At 38.7% G+C, this 26,666-nt stretch overlaps 1 protein-coding gene across 1 annotated transcript in view; it reads right to left on the reverse strand.

The window, feature by feature from the left end:
• ALG6 (ALG6 alpha-1,3-glucosyltransferase) overlaps positions 1 to 26,666 on the reverse strand; it is a 66,588-nt gene that overhangs the window by 2,581 nt on the left and 37,341 nt on the right. Inside the window, exons 6-14 of the mRNA XM_045292198.1 lie at positions 25,032 to 25,114; positions 24,186 to 24,250; positions 20,605 to 20,790; positions 19,971 to 20,106; positions 17,612 to 17,697; positions 16,040 to 16,124; positions 14,422 to 14,492; positions 3,667 to 3,735; positions 3,349 to 3,547 (exon numbers count right to left, since the gene is read on the reverse strand). Coding sequence (XP_045148133.1) covers positions 3,349 to 3,547; positions 3,667 to 3,735; positions 14,422 to 14,492; positions 16,040 to 16,124; positions 17,612 to 17,697; positions 19,971 to 20,106; positions 20,605 to 20,790; positions 24,186 to 24,250; positions 25,032 to 25,114 — 980 coding nt within the window. The remainder of the gene's footprint in view (positions 1 to 3,348; positions 3,548 to 3,666; positions 3,736 to 14,421; positions 14,493 to 16,039; positions 16,125 to 17,611; positions 17,698 to 19,970; positions 20,107 to 20,604; positions 20,791 to 24,185; positions 24,251 to 25,031; positions 25,115 to 26,666) is intronic.

Genomic DNA, 26,666 nt, shown 5'->3' on the forward strand with positions numbered 1-26,666 from the left:
CTTTGGGGGTCAAACGACCCTTTCACAGGGGTCACCCGATTTATAACAGTAGCAAAATGACAGTTATGAAGTAGCAACAAAAATAATGTTATGGTGGGGGGGAGGGGGGAAGTGACCACATGAGGAACTGTGTTAAAGGGTGGCGGCACGAGGAAGGCTGAGAAGCACTGCCCTAAAGGGAACATCCCAGAGGCAATCTCAGTCAGGAGAGAACATTTCTTACATGAAATCAAGACCATAGTTTCAAACAAGAAATAAGAAGCCGGTTGAAATGTAATGATGCCATAATCCTAAATAACTGTTAGCAGACATGCAAATTCCCCTAAACAAACAACCTTTGCTCTGGCTATCCCAGTTTTCTGTTTCAAATAGAAACAGCAAAAATTTCCTAAAGAGCTGCCTGTAATGTGCTGGATCCGATTTTGCCATTCACTAGTGAACCAGCACCAATCGGGCTTTTGCCTCAAGCACTCTCTGAAAGGGTTCTGGCCAAAGATCTAGAATGATCTCTTTATGTCACGAAATCACATGCTCAGTTCTTGTCACACCGATCTCTCAACAGCACTGAACAGCACATCAGCACCATCTCCTTCCTTCCCTTGGTTTCCATGGCACTGTATTTATCCTGGTGTCTTCCCACCTCTTTACTAGCTCCTTCCCAGACTCCTTTGCTAGATCCTCCTATGTCAAAATCAAAATGTGCTGTAAATGATACCATCACGAAAATGAAGTTAAAAAAATAATTACACTAATGAGTATAAGAATAAAATGTTCTAAAATTGAATGTGGTAATGATTGTACAACTCTTATTGATTTGATTGAACTATTGTATAATATGTAGATGAAGTGCCAATAAAACTGTTTGTTTTTTTTAAAACCCTCAAACTCACTGCCATTGAATCGATGCCGACTCATAGTGACCCAGTCGGACACGACAGAACTGCCCCCTGTGAGTTTCTGAGACTGTCATTCTTTATAGGAGTAGAAAGCCCCATTTTCCTCCCTCGGAGTGGCTAGTGGTTTCAAACTGCTGACCTTGTGGACCACAGCTCAACTCGTATCCACTATGCCACCAAAGCAGTGGTGGTCATCACATTGGGGGTGAGTTAATTAAGTGTTTCACCAATTACAGCAGGTTGATTTTTAACATGACAATTTTGTGTGACCTGTGAATGATGCTATAAATATCTAATAGCACTTGGCAGAAACAAATGTTCCTTCCCCTGTTCTGAATCCACCCAGAGGTACCTCAGAATAAAGGCCTGACCCTCTGCTTCTGAAGATCATAGCTATTGGAAACCCATGGCATGTAGTTCTACCTTGAAACATACATGTTGCATGAGTTGAAAGCTACTCATTAGTGACTATTTTAGCTTCTTTTATGTGTCAAAATGGGTCGATGTTCATTTAGATTGGCTAATGCTGTTAGAACAACCTAATCACTCTATATACCTTGCAAATTCCCTCAACTCTTTAAAATGCTCGTGCCTGTTGTTAATCTCTAAGAAAGAGATGCATGGCCTGTTGCTTTTCAACTTTGTTGGCCACATGGTCTAGAATCAGGGATCCTCAAACTATGGCCCGCGGGGCCGCATGCAGCCCGCCAAGGATATTTATCCAGGACGCCGGGTATTTTTGCCCCGTTTTGTTTTTTACTTCAAAATAAGATACGTGCAGTGTGCATAGGAATTTGTTCATAGGTTGTTTTTTTTTTAAACTATAGTCCGGCCCTCCAACGGGTCTGAGGGACAGTGAACTGGCCCCCAGGTTAAAAAGTTTGAGGACCCCTGGCTCTAGATGCTGAACATCCCTTATGGGGAATTCATCATATATTCTGGGTGTGATTGTATTTTAATTGGCCATTGACTTTCTTATTAAAACAAAACATTTTTTTCATGTCTTATGGTTTTGTGTATGGAAGTCTGACTTTGCTCTCAAACTGTGAAATCCACCATGCTAACAGGGTATTTATGCTCTATGCTCCGCATTTTCTAATAAGATGTAAGAAATCGGAGTCCAATAAATACACTGTGATTTATGGGGGGGGCGGGGAGAAAGTGAAAGTCAACCCAAAGAATAGGAGAGAAGAGCTGTAAATCACAGACTGAGAAAGAAATGTTTAAAGAACAAATGACAAAGGGGCAAAGGATGTGAATAGGCATTTCTTTTTTAAAATATCGATAATTGGCCTAAAATACCTTACAAAGCACAGAAATGTGCTCTATAAGGTTGTTGATGGTTTATGGTTCAGAAGCAGATTACCAAGCCTTACTTCTGAGCCTTTCAGTTAGCAGCCAAACATGTAAACTTTTCACGCCACTCAGGGACTCCTTCGAAAGGACAGTCACCAGTGCCAGGGAGAGCAAGGGTTCTGAGCAAATGGGACTCACTCACATGCACGCCGACAGGAATGTAAAGCGTTGCAACCACTTTGAAAAACAGCAGTTCCTCAAGGCTTAGGCACAGAGCTACCATATGACCCAAGAATTGCACTCATAGAAATATATCAAAGAGAAATGAAGACAGAATACACAAGAACTTGTACACAGATGTTCACAGTAGCATTATTCATAATACCCAACAAGCGGAAATAACTCAAATGTCCATCAACTGATGAATGGATAAATATTACTCCACCTGATGGAACATTATTCAGCAATAAAAAATAATAAAGATGCATAGCTACATGAATGGATCTTGAAAACATTCTAAGAATCCACCACCACAAATTATATGATTCTATTTATGTACAAAATAAATCTATAAAGATAGAAAGGATTAGGAGTAAGGGTGGGAAGTGGGAGTGACTGCTAATGGGTAGTTTCTTTTCGAAGTGGTGAAAATATTCTAAAATTAGATTGAGACAATGGTTGCATAACTTTATATACATATGTATGGTTAAAGCTATTCAATTTTAAACTGAGTACTTAGTGGGTAAATTTTATGAGTTGAGGTATATGAATTATACCTAAAAAATTCTGTGAAACTGGTATTTCAATCATTTAAAAAACCCATGGCATGCTGGAAGATGTTGTTAGGTGCCGGGGAGTCGGTTGCAACTCAGTGGTCCCGTGTACCATAGCAGGACGCCGCCTGCCTGGGCCGTCCCGACCACTGTCATGTTGGAGCCATCAGTGCAGGCGTGGGGTCAACCCATCTCCTTGAGGGCCGACCTCTGTCACTGACCCGCTACTGTACCAAGAGTGACGTCTCTTTCTCTCCTGATACCTGACATGAAGCCTCGCTCTTAAGAAACATTCTGGCTGTACTTCTCCTAAGACATTTTTGTTTGTTCTTTACCAACGCCATAATTCAAGTGTACCATTCCTTGAAAACCAAACAACTTACCAAATGTTGTATCATTCTGGGAAGAAATGTAAAATTTGGAAGATATTTCCTAACAGAAATGGAAAAGGATTTCAACTGCAGTTCTTCCTCAGAAATCTTTTCAAATATTGAATAGGAATTAGTACAAGCTATAAAAAATGCCGTCATTGTCACAACCGAGGGCATAAGCAGCTCATCCTTCAATAAAAGAGGTAGCATACTGTAAAGGAAAATGGGAGAAACAGGGAAAAGATTGTCAAGTCAAAACATAATCAATGTAAAAAAGTTAATTTATAAGAACTACACTGAAAACATTATATGAGAATTGGTTTCACTCACCTAAATGTTGACACAAGTAAAAACCAAGTCGATATAAAAGGTATTTCATTTAAAACTAAACAGACTGGCCTAAAATAGTAAAGGAAAAAAAACCACTTTAATATTAACACAATTTTAATTCCTACTTGAACATATACATATATTAACACATTTCATATATCTGCTTTTCAGGATTAGTATTAAAAAGAAAAGGCTAAAAAGTCTCCACTCCACGTGGACTACTGATTCATAATTTTAGAACTATCAGTACAATCTAAATCAATCTGGACAGTGAGGGGTAGACACTCCTTAAACGAGCTGGAACCCTACTTGCAGTAGGCCATTAGTGGAACGTGTCTCTAGCATGTAAATAGTGGCTTCAGGAAAGAATCACATAAACATATCTGAACATTCAGAGAAAGAAAGAATTGTCATGTATTTTACCCTACTTGCTAGGAATATGCAATGAATTTCAAATTCTAAAGATGAATTCCAAAGGTAATTTGTTTTCAAGCTTTTCTTTTATCTCATCCTCAGCCTGATCTTCTCACAGTAGAAATGGCAGCCCAAGCCTTTAAGCCGCAGCACTACCGGGGCTCCTTATATATTACTCAGCTAGGTCAAAACTAAGGCACAGAGAAATAGCTGCAAAAATCTTCTAATGATTGGAACTTGGAATGTGCAAAGTATGAATTTAGGAAAATTGGAAGTGGTCAAAAATGGAATGGAATGCATGAAGCTGAGTGTTGTAGGCTTTAGTGAGCTGAAATGGACGACATTGGTCATTATGAATCAGAAAACCATAATATTTACTAAGCTGTCTAACACAAGTGGAGCTCACAGACATAGTGATCAAGAGGAATGGTGTGGCATTCACTGTCAGAAAGGATCTTGCTATGGATTCATCATGGAGAACAATGCTGTCTGTCATCAGATTTCATCTATTTGCCTTCAAGGAAATCCAATCAATACAACTACTATTCAATTTTATCCACCAACCACAAAAGCTAGTGATGAAGAAATCAAAGAATTTTTACCAGCGACTTTAGTCAGAAACTGATCAAACATGCAATCGAGATGCAATGATACTTATTGGTGATTGGAATGCAAAAGTTGGAAACAGAGGAAGAAACAACAGTTGGAAAATACAGACTTGTTGACAGAAATTAAGCTAGAGTTCGCATGTCAGAATTTTGCAAAACCAAAAACTTATTCATAGCAAATATCTTTTAAAAAAAATACTTTTATTGGGGGCTCTTACATCTCTTACCACAATCCATATATTCATCTATTGTATCAAGCACATTTGTACATATGCTGCCATCATCATTTTCAAGAAAGCATTTTCTTTCTTCTTGAACCCTTGATAACAGCTCATTTTCTCCCTTCCTCCCCTGCCTGCCCTATCATGAACCTTTGATAAATTATAGATTATTATTTTCATATCTTACAAAGTCCTCTGTCGCCCATCACCCACTTCTCTGTTGTTCGTCCTCCTAGGAGGGTGTTGTATGTTTATCCGTATGATTGATTCTCCCTTTCTCCCCGCACCTTCCGCTTATCCTCCTGGTATCTCTATTCTCATTGTTGGCCCTGAGGGGTTTATCTATCCTGGATTCCCTGTGTTGCCGGCTCTTGTCTGTAGCAGTGTGCATGCTCTGGTCTAATCCGAGTTGTGAGGTAGAATTGAGGTCATGATAGTGTGGAAAGGACGCATTAAAGAACTAGAGGAAAGTTGTGTGTTCCCTCAGTGCTATACTGCACCTTGACTGGCTCATCATTTCTTTGTGACCCTTCTTTGAGGACATGTCCAATTGTCTACAGATGGGCTTTGGGTCTCCACTCCACACACACCCTGTACACTCATTCACAAGCAAATCTTCTTTCAAGAACACAAAAGGCAACTATATACATGGGCCTCCCCAGATGGAATACACACAAATGAAACTGACCACATCTGTGGGAAGACACAATGGAGAAGCTCCATATCAGCAGCTAAAACTAGACCAAAGGCTGACCGTGGAACAGACCATAATTGTTCACATATAAGTTCAAAATAACGCTGAAGAAAATTAAAACAAGTCCACAGGAGCCAAATACAACCTTGAGCCTATCCCACCTGAATGTTGAGAACATTCAAGAACACATTTGATGCACTGAACACTAATGACAGAAGACCTAATGGGAGGACACTGGGACCATCATTCAAGAAGAAAGCAAAAGTCTGAAAAGGCAGGAAAGAAACAAAAGCTCAAAGTGGGTGCAGAAGAGACTCTAAAAGTTGCTATTAATCATCGAGTAGCTCAAGCAAATGGAAGAAAGAATAAAGCCAAGGCGCTGAATAGAAATTTTCAAAGGGCAGCTCGAGAGGACAAAGTTAAATATCACATGAAAACGTGCCAGGACCTAGAATTAGAAAGCCAAGAGGGAAGAACACACGTAGTATATCTGAGACTGAGAGAAGTCCAGTCTGGGACTACAATTATGAAAGATTCTACAGGCCAGATACTGACTGATGCGGGAAGCATCAAAAGAAGATGGAAGGAATACAGAGTCACTGTACCAAACAGAACTAGTCGAGAGCCCACCATTTCAGGAGGCTGCATATGAGCAAGGGCCAGGAGTGCTGAAGGAAGAAGTTCAAACTGCACTGAATGTATTAACCAAAAGCAAAAGAAAGCTCCAGGAATTGACAGAATACCCACCGAAATGTTTCAGAAAGCTGAAGAAGTACTGGAAACACTCACTGGTGTATGCCAAGAACTTTGGGAGACTACTTGGCCAACTGATTGGAAGAGATCCATGTTTGTGCCCATTCCAAAGGAAGGTCACAAAGCAGAATGAATTATATAAATGACATCACATGGCAGTAAAATATTGCTTAAGATCATCCAACAACAGTTGCAGCAGCACATTGGCAGGGAACTTCCAAAAGTTCAGGCTGGATCCAGAAGAGAATGTGGAACAAGAGATATCACTGCTGATGTCAGATAGATCTCAACTGAAATCAGAGAATACCAGAAAGATGTTCTCTTGTTTCATTGCTGTCAAGACATTCAACCGTGTGGATCATAATAACCGGTGGATGACCTAGAGAAGAATGGGAGTTCCGGAACCCTTCATCGTGCTCATTCAGAACTTGTACACGGGTCAAGAGGCAGTTGTCTGAACAAAATAAGAGAATACTGCATGCTTTAAAATCAGGAAAGGTGTACAACAGGGCTGTGTCCTCTCGCCATACTTGTTCAATCTCTATGCTGAAAAAAATTATCAGAGAAACTGGATTATATGAAGACTGCGGCATCAGGATTGGAGGAAGGCTTATTAATAACCTATAATATTCAAATGACACAACCTTGCTTGCTGAAAGGGATGAGGAATTAATCTTCATCTTGCTGATGAAGACCAAGGATTGTAGTTTTCAGTATGGATTACAACTCAATGTAAGTAAGAACAAAATCCTCACAATTGGACCAATAATTAACATCATGATAAACAGAGAAAATATTGAAGGTGTCAAGGATTTTCTTAGATCCACAATCATTGCACATGGAAGCAGGGTCAAGAGATCAAAAGCCATATTGCAGTAGGTAAATCTGCTTTAGAGTATTGCAGAGCAAAGATGCTTCTTTGAGAAATAATGTGCACCTGACACAAGACATGGTATTCTCCATTGCATCATATGCACGTGAAGTTGGACACTAAAGAAAGAAGACCGTAGATTCGTTTAAATTGTGGTGCTGGTGAAGAATATTGAAAGTACCATGTACAGCACCAAAGGACAAAAATTTCTGTATGGGAAGAAGTATGACTAGAGGGCTCCTTAAAAGCAAGGATGGCAAGACTGTGTCTTACATACCTTGGACATCTTGTCAGGAGAGACCAGTCCCTCGGGAAGGACATCATGTTGGTAAAGGGTTGGGGCAGTGGCACAGAGGAAGGCCCTCGATGAGAGGGAGGGACTGGCACAGTAGCCGCATCAGTGGGCTCGGGCACAGGAACAGTTGTGAGGATGACACACACTGTTGTGTTAGATTGTGCGTAGGGTCACTGTGGGTCACAACCGACTCCATGGCACCTAACAAGTCAAAATTTAAATGATGACAGGCAGGATCACCATGGCACAGGAAAAAGCACAACAGGTAAAGAAAGGCTATCAAGGAAAACACGATGATAATGAAAGAGTAAGAGGGGAAATGAAGATGGAAAAGCTACATGCCAGGATGATAGTACAGCAAGAGCTGGAACCACTGCCTCCATCACGGAGTTGGCTAGTGTCAGGATGCCAAACTCTGTACCCCCTGGCCCAGGACCCTCCAGATTCAACTGGCAGTAGCCGTGGGGAAGGACAGGGGTGGTTGGAAGACCTGGGTCCTAATCCCCGCTCTGACACTCACTGTTGTCGTCTTGAGTACATGATTAATTTAACCTGTTTTCTTATGTGTACAAGGAAAAGATACTAATCCTGTGTTACTTGACTGAATGGATTCTTTTACATGTATCGCCTAGTGCATGTCCTTCAAAGTTAGAAGGTTTCATTTATTCATTGGTTAGTGCTGCTTCACTAATTTAAATTGTTAGTGTCGTTCAGTGTGGTTGGGTGAGTCCTGTCTCATAGCGACCCCAAGAGCCTGAGAACTGCCCCACATGGATTTCTAGGCCACCATTTTTGCCGAAGCAGATCCCTAAGTCTTCACTTCTCATTCATATATCAAATGTATCATATGTGCCTCCGATGAGTCCGATTCTGTTAGGGACTGAGGATACCAACGTGCCTGTGCCCTCAAGTCGAGTGAAAACAATGTGAAGTGTGAGAGCGCTTCATGAAATATAAACTGCAAACATCACAAAATAAATGCATGAGCGTGCTTCAAAGACTGCATGGCTAAAGGAAAGGAAAAGATCATGGAATTTTTCCAGGAAGTTTTGAAGCCCCCTTGTATCTGTGAAGCATAAAGGCCTGCTCAAGAATGGCACCACATACAAACGGGCAGTAAAAGCTGGTCTCTAATGAGGGCAATCATGGAATTGTTCCGTTTTTCAATCTCCTGAATTTAGTAAATGCTCCAAAAACGGTTTGTACATTCTCCTCCTTTCTATGGATAACCTTTAGTCCTTATCAAGTAGCATAGGAGAATAAGACTTAGGATTACAAACCAATGGTAAAAGACTATACTAAATGGCCACCACTCATCTGTCAGTTTGTTGTTCAGTGGTGCTTTGCCTCCTGCTACGAAGCTGGAAGCCACGACCCTGGCACTATCAGCAGAGTGACCCACGATGGACAGATATCAGCACAGCTCCGAGACTAAGAGAGACTAGGAAGAAAGGCCCAAAAGCAGCCCATGAAAACCGTGTGCATCACAGAATAGCATCCAAGACTGCAACTCAGTCACTCTGGATGCATCATTAGGAGAGACTGCTTGCTTGAAAAGGATTGCCGATTGGTAAAGTGGAGGGTCAGTGAAAGTGGGGAAAAGTCTCAGTGAGATGGACTGAGAGGAAGGCCACAGCGGCGGACTCAGGACGACGACCAGGAAGATGGCCCGGACTGGGCAGCCTTCCCTTGTCTTATACACAAGGCCACCAGGAGTCGGAGCTGACTGATGGCAACTCACAACATGTTAAAAAAATGCTAGAGGATTTTCCACTTCAGTTTAAAATCTAAAAGAATTCATGTTAATAGGAAGTACTTAGTGGGTGCCCAATAAATATTATTTTCTCCTTCAGGGTCTTAATTATTTTGCATTTATTCATTCAATATTCATTTTACTGAACCCAAACATTTATCAAAAACGTATTATGCACAGGCACTGCTCGGAAAGGAGTACAAAAATGAATATAACTCAGCCCCTAACCTCAAGGTACTTAAAATTTATAACGCAGTAAAATCCTGTACATTCTTAACTTCTTTTCTGAATACTCCTTCACACTTCTTTACTTTAAAGCAGCGGTTTCTCAAACTGTGGGTCGTGACCCCTTTGGGCATCAATCGACCCTTTCACAGGGGTTGCCCCATTCATAACAGTAGCAAAATTACAGTTATGATGTACCAACAAAAATAATTTTATGGTGGGGGAGATGAGGAACTGTTATTAAAGGGTCACGGCATTGGGAAGGTTGAGAACCACTGCTCTAACGGAAGCCTGACTCTTCTGAGGGAAGTGCCGGCCCACCTCCCTTCTCATGAGCTACCCCCTAGCTTCAAACCAGTTGACCTGGAAGCGGGAGATACCTTCCCTACTCTTAACTGCCAACTCCATCACAGTTCTCCCCCATCCCCTAGTAAAATCCCGCTTTGACTTTCATACTCTGTCCCCTCCTATTGCCATCATTAAGGAACCCCATAGTACCTCTGTTGGTTACACATTGGGCTGCTAAATACAAGGTCAGTGGTTCAAACCCACAAGCTACTTACTCTGTGAGAGAAAGATGAGACTATTATGGTAAAGATTTAAAGTTTCAGAAACCTGGGTTGGAATCAGCCTGATGGGGAAGAGATTTGGTTTGGGTTATTCCCATCTTTGTTAATCACCCACTACTGAAGCCATTTACCTCAGTCAGTACCCCATTGCTAAAACCCGACTCATCCTAATTCTTAATCTCACTTTAATATAAGCATAGATAAACCTCCTAATTACCTGGGCTCTCATTGCTGGAATTACTTTTTCTAGTGTTCCCATCAGTTCTACCCCTCAAGTTCATGGTCTGTACTGCAACCACTCAGTAATCACAATCCATGCCTTCTACCTGCTCAGTTCACTCATCTCCTTCCTTTTCAAACCTCAAATAAAAATCTGTACATGAATGTTCACAACAGCACGCTCCAAAATACCCAAGGGTGGAAACAACTGATAAATGGGTAAACAAAAGGAGGTTCTATCCACACGGCAGAATAGTACTCAGGTGTAAAAAAAATAAAGTACTGATGCATGCTACAACATGGATGGATGTGGAAAGGATTATTCTAAGTAAAAGAAATCAGACACAAAAGGTTATATTGTATGATCCCATTTATGGAATATTCAGAATAGGCAAATCCATAAAGGCAGAAAGTAAAAGAATGGCAGCTTAGGGCTGGAGAAGGGATGGGAAGAGCCTGTTTCAATGGATGCAGGGTGTGCTGGAAATGCTCTGAAACTAGACTGTGATAGTACACAACTTAGTAAGCGTACTAAATGTGGCTAATGGTAACTTCTATGTAGTATATCATCTCACACATAAAGAAACACACACAAAAATACAAAAGGAAAAAAGAAAGCTATATTGATGTCTCTAATTGTTCTCCTATTGTTCCTTAGACTCTCCATGAACAGGCTTTTGCCTCTACCACTCCAGTCCTAGACTTGTCAAGGTCACTAATGACTTCCAAGTTGCTAAAGTCAACTTCTTGTTTCTAGAGCTCTCACTTATCTCTTAGTTGAGACATATTACTCAGCTGCCAAGACACCAACTCTCTAGGAGTTCCTCATATCTCACTGGCTATGCCTATTCGCCTGCTCTCCCAGATCTCTTAACACACGTGGCCTAGTGCTCAGTCTTTGGTCTTTATCTATTCACTTCATGGTTATCTCCTCCAGTCTTAGGGGATTTTAAAATAACATCTGTTCCATTTATATATTTAACAATAATAAAGTTGTTTGGTTTAAAACAAAAATAAATTAATTAATTAAATAAAATTACATCCGTACTAAATGTATGTCTCCAACTCAACTTCTCTTGGGCGCTCCACTCTAGACTAATATATCCTAATGTTGATTCAGCAACTCCACTTGGATGATCCAACACTCAACTCCTGAACTTCCCACCCTGTCTTAATACTAATCTACTCCTACTTCAGCTGCAGTTTTCCCCATTTCAGCAGATGATGCATTTATCCCTCTAGTCCCAGACCAAAGTCCATGAAATCATCTTTGGTTTCTGTTTTTCTCACATCCTATACCAAAATCATTAGCAATTCTTCTGGGCCTCCACTTATATGTCCAGAAACTCAACACGTCTCACTTCTTCCAAGCGTGTTATCTTAGTTACCATCTCTCACCTGGATTAGAGTCTTTGGCTTCTAAACGGTCTCCATGTTTTCTACCCTTGTCCCTACCTGTCTATTCTCAACCTGCAGCCAGAGTGATGCTTTTAAAACATCAAGTTAGATCATGTTTCTTCCTCAAAATCTTCCTATGGCTCCCCAATTCTTTCAGGGTAAAAAAACAAAATTCCTAGCGTAGCTACAATGCCCAATACGATTTGGACCCTTCTTGCCTTTCTGATTCCACGTTCTGTTGTCTACTTTCATCACTCGGCTCTGGCCATACTGGCCTTTTTGCTGTTCCCTGAACATATCAGGCATACTCCCAACTTAGGGCTTTGGCAATGACAGTTTCCTCCGCTTTGAACGTTATTCTCTCAAATATCTACATGGCTAGCTTCCCCATCTCCTCTAGTCCATTCCAATATCTCCTCAATGAAGTCTACCTTGACATCCTTACACACACAGCTTGTACCCGCACCCCCACTGCCACACTCATCTCCAGCACTCCCAGCCTCTCTTACCCTATGCTGATTTTCCCTCATGGCATTTATTACCTTCTAACACACTATTTAGTTTCATTGTTTTCTTTTCTTGACTCATTTAAAAGTTGTTTCCATCTTTAAAAAAAAAAAGTCAAGGGAAATACATGTGGATTAAGCCTCAGGTGGATCTTCTCTGACCATGGACCAAGGATGTGAACTGCCTTGCTAGCATGCAGAGTACATGGGAAAGTGGACTTTAGCAGATGTAGTTAGGTTAAAATCCAACACCTTTTTTTACGATTTCTCTTTTGATCTATTTTAAAGTTGTTCCAGTGTTTAATATTTTCTGCTTTCTCTTCAATTGAGGCTTTTCTCTATTTTAATTTGTTGTTATTGTTAGGGGTTTTTTGTTTCTTCATTTTTGTATGTTTTTCAGTATATGGAATCCAAGCGAATATATAGCGATGGTAATTGGATTAATGGTTTCTTGGGAGTATGTCAGGAGATGTTGGTAGGAAGTGGGGGGGCTAATAACAATGAGTACAAGAAAGAAGAAAATGTTCTAAAATTGATTGTGTTTAACTCTTCTTGATATGACTGAACTATTAATGATTGCGTGACATTTGGATTATGTGCCAATAACACTTTAAAATTTAAAATAAGTTTAAATTTTTCTTATTTTTCACTTCTTTATCGTTTATTGTCTGCCCTTGCGATTGAAAGATAAGAAGGCAGAGATTTTTGCTGTTGTGTTCACAGATATCCCCAATGCCTAGAACAGTGGCAGGTAAGAGTTGTTGTTAGTTGCCCACAAGTTGGCTCCAATTCAGGGTAACCTTATGTATAACAGGACAAACTATTGCTCAGTCCTCTGCCATCTTCATGAGCATATTTATTGAATGAAGCATTTGTTTATGAATGATAAACTAGTGGGAACAGATGAAGAGGAACTTTTAATGCCAACTTAAAATGTTTTATCAAAAGTACATTGAACTCATGAGCTACTATAAATAGCACAGGTACCATTGTGGAGTATGAACTGCTAGGTTAATAACTAATTTGAATGGTCAGGTTACAGGTCACTGAATGGGCTGCTGCATTTCTATGAGGTAGAAACTCGGTGGAAAATGCTCATTTGAAAGTGACACGGAATTTTGTGTTGGGTCAGCCTAGTTCCATTAATAGTGGAAATATTCAACTCAGGTTTAGGCTTTAGGGGATGAAATTAAATAGTATTCCAATCATGCAAAGGTATGAGAAAATTCTGCTTAGGGCAAAGGAAATCTTTCATATAGGCCAGCCCAGCTTACTATACAGTTTTCCAATGAGATTTTAGTCAAAATTCCTTTAATAAAAGTGATATTGCCTTCAATTTGTTATTAGCCATTCTGACCCTGTATCTTCTACCAGAATCTAGTAAACACAGTGAAAGGTGGGAAGGATACGATGGTAGCAGTTGGGGACATATATAGGACAGAATTCAAGTATTCCAGGAAAATACTATTTTAAAATCAGGATACTATAGCCTCAACTGTCACCAAACTTCTGCGAAAAACATCTAACTGGAAGAAGGAAAAAAAGTAGCCTGGTTAGGAATTTCCAAGAGTCTAGTCAGAGGTTTTGGAAGAACAAATTGAAAGGGGGCAATACAAGGGGCCTTGAAAAGTTCATGGGAAAATGAAATGAAAAGATAACAGAATTGACTGGTGAGCTTTTGAAATCCTCTTGTATATGGCAGTTATTGGAGAGAGCTAATCTATTAAATAAATTCATGAAATGGGAAAAGGCAAAGATAACTAACAGGTTCCAGACTGAAAAAAGCCTTTTGGTCTATGTTTTTAAAAGCATATTTCTCTTATGGTCACTGAATCTATTCCAACTCCCAGCAACCCTGCAGGACAGAGTAGAACTAACTGCTCCTGTGGTTTTCCAAGACTGTGTATCTTGACAAGAAACAGAGAGCCTCATCGGCCCACTGCAAAGTAGTTGGTGGTTTAGAACTGCTGAACTTGTAGTTAACAGCCAGCATGTAACTGACTCTACCACCAGGTCTCCTTTTAAAAATATATGTATAAAGAAACTATGAAAATTAAAATTCTATATAAATAAAGAAGGGAAATCTGAAAATATATGACATTGTGAAATAATTTTATGCAAATGCATAACATTTGCATTCTTTTGCCTTATTTTTAAGTGAATATTTATATTAAATGATAAATGAACATATGCTATATCACAGTAAATACATCAAACATTTTTACTTACAATGATACCAGGAGGATGGACTTTTCATGTACTTGGAAAGAAAATAAAAAGAATGATAGAGCACAGCTAACCTTGAAGGAAAAAAAGGAAAAATGCAATGTAATAACTTATAAAACAGAATACCAATTTAATTATGAATCTAGAAATTATTTCAAATGAAATTTTAAAGTTTAATGTGGCTTCTATCTAAAAGTAAAATAAAAATGGGACACTAGCATATATATATTTTAAACCATATTTAATAATCAAAATATTCTTTCAAAACAGTGATTATAAAGCTCTGCTTAAATCCATAAAGCCAATTTATTGAGTCTTAATTATTAATAAGAAAAACTATTAAGTAATCATAACTTCATCTTCCCTTGTAACCTGACACTTTAAATTAAAAAGTAGTAATTACAGCCGAAAAGGTCAACATCGAAAACAGCCCCCCAAAATCTATCTTCATGTTCTTAAAATGTAAACTGCAATAAAATATATTAAATGGTTTATGAATTCATCATTTGCTACTGGTGTCCTAGATGAAAATTACTTAGATCTATTTTCAGAAGTTCATTTTCTGCACATGACCCACTGCCATCGAGTCGATTCCCACTCTCCTTTGTGTTGCAGGGCTGAGATGCACTTGCGACATGTTTCGCTGTGATGTTCCGCTCTGGCTTGTTTTTAGAGTACAGTGTCGATAAGTGGTGGTCCCAGAACTAGAGACCAAGTTTTTAAAGTGTGTCGCTGATACTGAATGTTTCTATAAACTACATATTTCTGATCTTTTAAAAGATATTTTTCAATATGATTTTTACAGACTAAGACATACAAGAATAATATTTTCAATACCACAGAAATACAACCAGGAAGAGTCTGGAAATCCGTTCAGAGAAACCCTAACTGCAAAAAATAAACCCCAATCCATCTTCAAACGACTTCCAGTCATTCTCCTAAACAGATTTGTTTTATCCCTCTATCAAAACTTTGTTTGACTTCTTTTGCATGCAAATCAAACTCCAAGTTTCAGCCCAACAAATATGGTCCTTGTCAAGCCTTATCTTTCCGTATGTTCTCTCCCAATGCCACCACACAGAGGAAAAAATACATGTCTGTCATTCCCAGAGCAGTTCCTGTCCTCTCCCTCCTTTGTAACTTTCCAACTCTTCCTCTTGGTTTAAGAACGCTATACAAACTCACATTCAAAACTTGGGTCAAATCCCACTTGGTCTAACAAGTTGTCTTAAAACCTCTGCCCAAAGGATATTCTCCCTTTCCTACATTATCAAAGCACATCACTTGTACCTGATAGAACTTAATACCATCTATTTTCTGCATAGCATGACTTATTTAAGCATATGTTTATTGCCACAGTTTTCTTCTTTGTATTCTCTTATTGATTAATACAAAGCAGAAATTGAATAAAAAGTTGTTGAATTAAACTGAAAGATTGGTTGGTCTACCTATTGCCCCAAACCACACCAACATATGATAGAACTTGGTAAACGTTTGCCAAATAAAGGAACATCTTATTTCCAAATTTAAGCAATAGTGTTCAGGGCAAGAAAATAATAATTTATCTTATTAAAATTTCAGTTACAGCTAGGACTAAACATTAAAATAATGAGAAACTTACCAGAGTAAATTTGAATCCTCTGGGAGAAGGCTGGAGTGTTAATTTTATACATGCAGGAAGCAGGCTCAAAAATGTAAAACAAAAGCTGACACAGGAATAAAAATAAAACCATTATATTTTTTGTGAGAATTAAAGTTTTAAAAACAAAGAAATATTTTAAAACCTAAAGATAATATTATATATCAACAAACTGATTTGAAATTCATTTCTTTTAATTTGAAAAATAACATCTAAATAAAGATTACTAAAATTGCTTGTAGTAATGATTACAGAACTCTTCTTAATATATTCAAACAACTGAACTGTGTGATACATGAATTGTAAATTGTAATATCAATAAAACTTTTAAAAGATAAAAGTTAAATCTATATATTGACAGACTTATACTGTATACTGACAAAGTAAGTATATGATTCATTTAAATATCAGAGCAAAACACAGCAATATTAAATACTGTTTATCTTATTTTAATATTAAATATAATTTATAGAAAAGGCACAAGGATATCACTGACCATCACTTCTCAAAAACACTCGGGACAAGATTTTTAAAAAGTACAAAGAAATTAGCTTTTATAATACAAGCATTCATAAACTTTACTTACAACAGTTGATGATCTGATTTTCAACTTTTTTGTAAGTCAGAAAAAACAAACTACAAAGGGAGTGGGGCGCACCTAAAGCGTCTCCTGGCACTGACTGCTAGATGGGGACACAAAGACCTGGAGGAAGTGCACCCATGCAGCAAGCAGAGCAGTCTGGAGGGAGCCATTTAGCATCATGGCTCACAGCCCTTGGAAGGCCTAGAAGTGCAAGTATTCTAACCCAGTGCAGTAACTGATTTTCCCACTGGCATTGGCTTTGTGATGTGTCAACCTAGCAAGGGTGGACCAGTGTTCCCAGAAATCTCTTCAGTGGGCCTTCCATTAGGGTAGACGACAAGGGACAGTCTCTGACAAGAGCTGGAGGGCAGGAGGGGCAGTACTCGCTTCTCCCAGATCTCAAACACTAAGCTTGGTGTACTGTGAAGGAATCTTGCAGATGTAACTGAAGTGCCCACTCAGCTGATTTTAAGTTAATTGGAAGGAAGATTAGCCTAGGTTCATCTAAACCTTCCCTTAAGTTCAGAAACTACAGACAGGAACTGGGTCTGACTGTTCTCTTTTACCCTTAGATGTCCCTTCCCAAAAGGCTGCCTATGAACTTCCTTCTGGCTTACTGAGCCAGTCACCACCAATGCATACGCCAATTCCACATAATAAATCTTTACACAAAAGCAAGCTCCTACTCATCCTATGGTTGAACCTAACCAATAAAGCACTGGCGATCATGACTGTGAGGATTGTGTTAAATCATATTTAATATCCTCTCCATTTACAGAGAAAAAAATAGGTAACGATTCAGAAACTCTCACAACAATTAAAATAAAGGTTGTATAAAGGTATCCATTTAAATTATATGCACAATTCACTAATAAAGAACCCTCACTCCTTAATGTCAGATAAATGAGATATTACCATAAGTTTTAGAGAGCAAACTATGAAACACTCTTAACAAGTTTTGTGTTTCTTACCTGAGTATTACCTGGCTGTGACGTGGCAAAATATCCTTAATCTTCAGAAAGACATTGATGCTACACCAAATATTGGCTACTTTATCCTAAAAAGAGATTTGTTCATTTTACATTCTGGTATAATGAAAAGCAATATTAAACCCACGAAGTATACCCATAGCCTCTAAGTAAATAAGCTTTTAAGACATATGAAGTTTTCATTCAAAGATTTATAATGAGATTGATTAAACTCTCCCATGCATAAACACATACACATAGACACACATACCACAAGCATTTTGGGTTTGGGTTTTTTGATTTGTTTGTTTTTGCAACTGGAGTTGGTTTAAATCACTAGAAAATCATAAACTAGACATTCCCAAGAAATATTTCACATTTCTGAAAGGGCAGCGTACTATCCCTCAAAATTGCAATTATCCTTCTTTGGAATTTTTCCTAAGAAATCCTTTCTGTCCTAATTTCTAGTACACTTTATTACAGTTAACCCACTTTATCACACACCTGCATTTATTTAGAGAAATCTAACAACTAGAAATCACAGAGCTCACTGCTACTACATCTAGAAGTTTCAAGACATTAGCATTTGTGCTGGGATCACTTTACAAATTAAAGTTGTAGTGACAGCTCTCTTGAGCAAGACGCCCTTGCTCTGCACAGTTGTTTGGCTCACAGCTGTGTTAGCATAGCATCCCTGACAACTGTACCACCCCACTTCCCCGTCCCAGATCAAAGAAAGTGGTCCGCAGATTTTGAGAACAAGGGAATCCAGGAGACTGGAAACATCAACCATGTATGATACTCAGTTTTAGAATTATCATGTTAATGACTACTCCTAAAATTGAAGCTATGGCAAGTAAACGGATAGCTTACGTGGAGCATAAACTCTCCTTCACACAGGTGTTAAAGTTAGGTTCTGGTATGCAGAGGTTGAGCACTTGGCTGCTCACCAAGCACAGGTTGGCAGTTCGAGGGTCTTTCGGGAAAGACCTCTTTTGTGTGTTGGTTTCTGAAAAGTGGCAGTCTACTTCCACAAAGATGGTTGCTGCTGTTAGGTGCCAGTGAGGTGGTTCTGAGTCACGGCACCCGGATCTACCATCGAAGGAAACGCTGCCCAGTCCTGTGCCACCCTCACAGTTGCTGCTAGGTTTGAGCCCATTGTTGCAGCGACTACGCCACGCCGTCTCACTGAAGGTCTCCCCTTTCTCGTTAACCCTCCACTTTAACAAGTATGAGACTCTTCTCTGTAAAGATTACAGAGCCTTGGAAACCTTGGGCCAGTTCGACTCTGTCCTGTAGGGTTGCTAGGAGTCAGGACTGACCCAATGACAATGAGTTTGGTTTGGGGGTTATAGAAAGTAGAGGTGAGGAACACAGGGTGGGGAGTTCAAACCACAGCTCTTTCACATACTGTTAGTGTGAATTTCTGATCTTAGACTTCTCTGTAAAGTGGGAATAATCATGTCTACCTCACAGAGTTGCTGTAAATATCAAATGAAATCATATGCAAAGTGTCTGGTCTCTAGGATGTTAGAGACAATAATAATGGAGGCTACTTCTTATTATCAGTCTGACCACCATCAGCATCCCACCAACACATTCCTGTTCCTTCATAACACCAAGTTCTTTCTTCGTCTCTTTCAAAATACTAGCTCCATCCTCTCTTTATTGGTCTAGCAATAGAGTTCCCATAGTAATTTATGTATTCAGAAATTAGAAAGATATCTATGTTGTTCTAATTCTTTTAAATGAAGTGTTTATTCAAAGGTAAATTATCTCTAAATATGCTGTCTCTGCTTCACTTTATGGAAAGACCTTTTTTGTTTGTCTGTTTCTGAAAAATGGTGTGCTTCATTTAATTACTAAGCCTACATCATCAAATTATTCATGTAATAAAAGTTAAAACAAGAATGATTAAACTAAAATTAAATGACATAAAATGAAAGATTCTCATTCAAAATACAGTGATGAGAGTTATAGCTCATTAGGAATTATGAGGTCTTTCTGAAGCAAACATGATTATTAGTTTCACAAATAATTTCCAAAGACTTAAACGAGAATATAAGCCAAAACATTACAGAGTTGTTAACTTTGCAGCCACAACTTTTCAAGCTTTCATTATGACCCCTATTACATTAGAAAAATGCATAATTGAATTATAGAACTGAGCAGGGCATAAATATTACCCGTTCCTGTAATGCTCTAGGAACTGCCAGCTGAGCTACGGGTGATATGCTGGATTAACTAACTGGCAAGGACTGACTAAGTGACTACTCCTTGTGTGTCTTTCACATGAAACCCCCAAAGGTCACAGGGGAAATATCACAAGGGAAAAGCGTACGAGCAGAGATGTTAAACATGCCTCAAATAATCCACGATCAACTGGGAAAAGTCTTCGTAGAACTTGCAGGGTTTGTTCTCTTTCTGTGAGGAACGGCAGCCAGCAGAGGAAGAAGGAAGCTACAACAGTGCATGCGAGCTTCATTAACAGCACAAACCTAGAACCAACACAGGCACGCAGTAAGACTGGGAGAGGCTGACAACGCTGATCTGTCAGCCTGACTCGCTCATGGAACAGAATGGTGCACCTAGGTTACCAATCTAGGTCTGTGATGGGAGTCTACTCACATCGGAGTTGAGAAATTCACAAATGCTGATGTCCCTTTCCCAACTCAAAGACTGTTATTTGTTGACACCCCAATGAGCCTTTACTTAGGTGCCCAAAGCCATCAGACTGGAATGCATTCCTAGTGAGCATACCATGTAATGTTTATTCTCTAAAGGGTTGAAAGCAACAGTAACTCTAACATGCGAATGCACATTCCCTCCAGTAAATGGACATGAAGAAAGTCTCTCTGGTAAGGAAAACTTAGAATAAAGAATACAGAGCTCTCTCTTCCCATCCTACAGCCAATACAATAGTAAGAAATCACCAGAAGGCAAAGGTCTCTTAATTTGGGGGTTTTATGTAAATTTAATATTTAAAAAGCACTCACCCCTTTCCTTTCAGGCCTTGTTTAAAACACTTGCCAAGTAAAAAGCAAAAAAATGGCAAGGAGTGGTAAAGTTCCATCTGTTTGTAATTTAGAGCTAAGCAAAATGCCAGGGACCCTAGCACGTCCCAGCCACAAGACACGCCAAGAACACCCCACAAAGCAAAGCCAAGACTCACAGAATTATATATGTGCCTGTGTCAAGGAAATTAGCTCAATAATTAAGAGACAGATTCTTGCATTTTTATAGAGCATATTTCTGATGAGCCTTTAAAATCATATGAGGTAATAAAAGCTATTTCTAAGCAGAAATGGAAAGTATTGAAGTGGTAAACACATTACAATTTGTATAATAGCCTCAAATATATTATTAAATTTACTGATAGAGCAACTGATCTGTTCTCGTGTAAGAGGTCTGAAATAGTTAACAAACAGATTTGTTTCTGTTAGACTTCACAATACCACTGAAACAGCATACCAAAATCTAAACAGTAAGACAATGCTCCAAATTAAAAACCAAAACCATCTGGAGTTATCACTGGATTTCCTCAAAAATATGCAACAATAATATAAAACCATACATGAACCTGGCTAGCAGCTAATAACATTGCTATTTGAGGGTGAGTAGTTGCTGTGGTGGCCATCAGATGCTAACCACAAGGTCAGCAGTTCGAAAACACCAGCAGCTACAAGGGAAAAAGATGAGGCTTTCTACTCCTTTGAAACTCACGGGGGCAGTTCTACCCTGTACTGTAGGGTCACTATGAGTTGGCATCGACACCATGGCAGTGAATTTTTTTTTTAGAGTACTACAAGGTTCCAGTTCTTAAATGTAAGGGTTTATCCAACAACATGTATCTAAACAGGTCTCTGCAATCAGTATGTGGCTGCAGACAAGTTCTCTCAGTAATGCACTAGTCTGTCTTCTTAGAGTGCCTTTAAAATGAAAAACAGTGACTTCTAAGGGGATCTGCGGGCCAATTAAATTAAAAGCAAAGAGATCAGCTCAGAAGGTTATGATGTTTGTTTGTCCCCCTGACCCACCCCCCCTGAATTCCCTTATTTTTAAAAAGAGTACTCGATAAATTTTCTCAAAGGACACAGAACCATCACTGAGGCTTATTTGGGGAGGAGTTTTAAGAACACTGAGAACTGCACTGCTTTTCTGATATAGTGTTTCATATCTCCCAGATACTGTTTTACATGCTTTACAAATATTCACTGAATTCTCAAAACAAGCTTACAAAGTAGGGGCTTCTACAGGGCCCACTTCACATAGGAAGAAAGATGTCCTCACAAAATGAGATGATTTCCAGCGTTTAATTCAAATTATCGGGAAATATCACCAACATACTAGAATAGCACAAAAGCATAATGATGACTGAAAACCCAGAGCACCTGGAACTCTGACAGCAGTACTGGCGGACTAAGAGCTTGTACTCCGTGCTTTCAAGTCATTTCCTCCCAGTCCTGTTATGACACAGGTCTCCCTTGAGTGTATCTGTTCTTATTTAAGAACAAGGTAGTAGGAAAAGTAAGTGTGTTTTGCCAGTGCTCTTTGGGGTCCTTCAATACGGGAATGTGGTGGGTTGTGTGCTGTCTTGCTAAATTCTACCCCACCTGCTCTGATAATTTACTCTATTTCATGGCAGGGGGTAAGTGGCTGGCTTCTATTTTCATTTCCCACATATTTTTTGTTTGTTTGATTTTTTTAAGCATAACTCCCCCCTCCCCATTTTATTTATTTATTTTTGTCTTTCAGATTTGTCTTTTTTCAGCTTCTAATCTTCTCCTAGACTTTGGGAAGAGGTTGTGGGGCAACACCTGCAGGTTTGAGTGGGAGTGTGGTCCTTGCCGGCTTTCCATGTCCTGTTCCTAATCACCATGCTGTGAATGGCACAACTCATACAACCATGTAGCTTGACATACAGCTTGGGAGGCATGTATGCATCAAAGAAAGACACTTGCTTCAGGAATATTCCTGACGGCTGCAGCTTCTCCTGTTCAGAATTACGAATGTTTGAACGACTGTCTTTGGGCTTGCAGTGGGCACAGTTCGTGCACAAACAGCCTGCACATGGCTGCAGCCCTTTTTGACATAACTGTTCTTTTTCCTTTTCCTTTGTAATCTTGGAAGTGAGTACATAAGGGTGCTTTCCCACACATTATCTCAAACAAAACACTCTATAACTGAACAGTTCCACTCATAAGAGATATACATGTGCATGCAAAGAGATGGCTGTAAGCATATCCACAGCAGCATTATTCAGCTTAGCCAAAAGCTGGATAGAACTCAAGTTTTTCTCAGCAATAGAATTGGGTGTGTTTGTTCAAGGGTATATCGCACTGCAGTGAAACGGAAGTGAGCAAACACCAGCTACACAACAAGTGAATCGCTCCCACAAACGAAGTGGTGAACCCAAGGCACGGAACATAAAGGAACACCTACTGGGAACACTAAACCAGGGTGGCCCTTGCAGCTGTGCACTGTGGCTGCCTTTGGGAATGGTGACGAGACGGTTTGGGAAAGATACAAGGGTAGGTTTTGGGTACTAGCAACATTCTATTTCAGGGTGTGGATAAATAGTTCACCACTTCACAGAGCTATGCATTTACATTTTATGCACTTTTCTACATGAGTGTTCTACTCAATATAAAAATAGTTTTAAAAATCCAGTGAACAGTCTTGGCTCTTTTGTTTTCTTTTCATCAGTATTCTTGCTATTAGCAGAGTATCTAACAGCAAAATCAATGAATTCACAAGTTTACATGTAGCAGCTATTTTTATCCCCTCCCTCAAAAAAAAAATCAAGCTAAATTGAGAAAGCTGTCCATTTGCATACCTTTTGCAAGTCCTTTGATAGATATACAAATTAATTTAATTACAACTAAAGCATATTAGCATCAAAAGGGCTGATTAAACCATCATGTTGTTGGTATTGTGGTTTCTCCGTGCCCTCCCCTCTTTGGGATAGATAATAACCTTCAGTACATTAGAACACAAATTGGATAACCACGGACAGATTTTATAAATTTATCCTATGAGATTTGTTTGCTTAGTTCTCAATGTTCCTTATTTTAGGTGTCAGAAAATAAAAAGGTAATCATAAATCCATGTAATAGATTTTCATTATTCAATCAGTTTTCATTTCCCGACATTTCCTGGCTACCACCATCTGTTAGGAAACCACCTGGTTTTCGAAGTCAGTCACCTCTAAGAGTGCTTTACTTTTCTGCAGGATTCGGACGACACAAAAGATAGGACACATCTTATTTACATCTTTTGAGAGGGACAAGGGCATAACTATATATTTCCCTCATTTTACAACTTCCCAGAAAGAACTAATCAGTTGCTAATATTTTATTCCAAAGCCAAACAGGTGTGAAAAGCAATTTTACTTTTAATTAATCTGTACTTTACCCTTCAAATAAAAGCTTGGTAAACAATGATTTTATACAATTGTATGGATCACCAATATAGGCAATCACCCTAGCAAATGGCTATTAAGGGAAAGCAACAATAAAGTTCAGCCTAGATTCATAGTATGCAACTAATGATGTCATTGCCCCTAAGTGAAGGATACTGAAAATGTCCATAGTCGATAAGAATAAGGCCTGGATACAGTAATATGCATAATGCATTAGCAACCTGTAACAAAAACACATTGTGAAATTAATCATCTATCATTCAAATTAAATGGCCAAAAAAGCATAATTTCACTTAACACAGTGGCAAATGGTCCCCTTTGTCGAGGTAAAAAATCTGCTATTTATCAAAAATTTTCATCTTCTATAAGATAATTCTTTTAGGCACAGAACTTTTTCTGGAGGTGGCATAGGACACTGTATTAAAACAAGGAAAGTCACTAAAAGGTATTTGTTCAGAGCAAGCACTTTTAGAGAAGTTACTCTAATACTTAAACAATCTGCAGTGATAAAACAGTATTTGATAACGTTGAATATGAGGATATATAGTGAATTTGTAAAATGCTTTTCAGTTTAGCCCTTCACATACACCAGCTCAAAATTAAGCTTTACCAGCTAAATAATCAATTCTGTATTCTACATAATTCAGCAGTACATAACTTCTAAAATTCAGTCTATGTACTAGTTCCAGCCTACTACCATCAAGTTGACTACAACTCATACCAACCTTGTATAGGGTTTCTGAAATCATTATTTTCTTACAAAAGCCGATAGCCTCATCTGGAGGGTATGAATTGCTGGCATTGCTTATCCAACAGTCCCACCAGAGCTCGTTCTGTACTGATGGGGCATGACAATAATGACTGTGAGATAAAGGATTAATAGAAGATATACTCACTCCCACTATTCTATCTATTCCTGAAAACCTGGCTTCCTTAAGATCTAAAGAGTTATAATAAAGAAATCATTTCAGAAATGAAATGTTAGCTTGCTTTACAACTTACCTTTCCCTTGGTTGAAGTTTCTTTTAAACAACAACAGTACAAAATCACTGCAGGTACGTAAATCAGCAAATCAGCAATAAAAACTGAAAAAAACAAGCAGAGTCTATCAGAATCTATACTAACCCATTAACTTCCCCTCTCCACTTCACATCGAGAATTCAATCAACACAAGATTTTCACCCACTCTGGACAATTCTATTGTCCTACGAGCACTTTCATTCTCTTCATCTCTGCATAACTTCAATAGACAGGGTACCAAGGAGTCTTTTAATTTTCTCTAACAAGTTCACACTTTAATTAAATACAATCCAAAGTGGATTTTCTCTTTGCTTTGACCTGCACTAAAAAATACCTAGTTAGGGAAAGCACATTTCCCCCTTCAAAATCTACATCCTCAAATTAATATAAAGAAAATCCAATATGTTGATGCATAGGATCATCTTTTTTAAATGACAAATGAATGTTTATAAATATATGTATAAGCCTTTACTAATTAGTGTGCATAGAGAGTTTAAGAGGAAAATTAAAACAAGTTTTTAAACTGGCAATTTATAATTCTGAATGTTCAGTCCCTTTAGAACACTGAACAAATATATTCAACTGTCCAACAGTAGGACATAGCTGTCCAAAAATGCCTTCTTGTTTTTGCTTGGTTCACTACATTAAACATAGTGTCCAGAACAAAGGAAGGGATCAACTTTTTGTGTTCGATGCAGGCAACATTGTATTCAAGTCCAGATGCCAAATTTAAGATTACATTGACAATCTAAAATATAGCCAAAAGAGCCTTCAAATCATAATCACATTCAACAAACTGAGGAACACTTAAAATGGAAAAGAGAGAACTCCAAATGTCTGTAGAGTGCTAAGTATGATGCAAGGATCAGACATTCTGTGGCTCAAGGAATTCTGGTAGAAGTGAACATGTATAAGAAAGAAAATTTTAATGATTAGGATTTTCAGAAAATAATGTCTCTAACATTTATGACCAAAAAAATCTCTACTGCATTCGAGTGCTCAGTAAACATTTAGCAACAATATGTAGGCTACAACTTATTATAAGGTTTACTTGAAGGAAAACATGGAAGGAATTTGTAACAAGGATATTACAGCAGCAGCCTATATAACTAAAACTTTAATTTATAATCTGACTTAGGTGAGTTAGTGGCATCACTTCACGGTTCCTCAGCTTAAAATAGGGGTATAAATAGTATTTACTTCATGTGAATTTCAAAGAGTTAAAAAGACGATAAATGTAGACAACCCGGAATTACTCCGCTCCACTTTTTGATAGTTGCACAATTTTCAAAGTCAATGGGTGTAATAATAGTATCAAGCTGATGTTGCCTGGCTACCAAAAGATATAGCATCTGAAGTTTTAAAGACCTAAAGATAAACAAGCAGCCATTGAGCTGAGATACAACAAAACCCACATGGAAGAAGCACACCAGCCCAACTCAAATGCTGAGGACAAAGTGGGTGCATAAACAGAAGTGGTAAAGAAAGCTGATGGTGCCCGGCTATCAAATGATATAGGCTCTGGGGTCTTATAGGCTTGAAGATAAACAGGCGGCCATCTAGCTAAGAAACAACAAAGCCCACATGGAAGAAGCACACCAGCCTACCCTGACACAA

This window comes from Echinops telfairi, unplaced genomic scaffold (assembly GCF_000313985.2).
Source record: "Echinops telfairi isolate 266 unplaced genomic scaffold, ASM31398v2 ScPeMD7_443;HRSCAF=831, whole genome shotgun sequence".
Taxonomy (NCBI): Eukaryota; Metazoa; Chordata; class Mammalia; order Afrosoricida; family Tenrecidae; genus Echinops; species Echinops telfairi.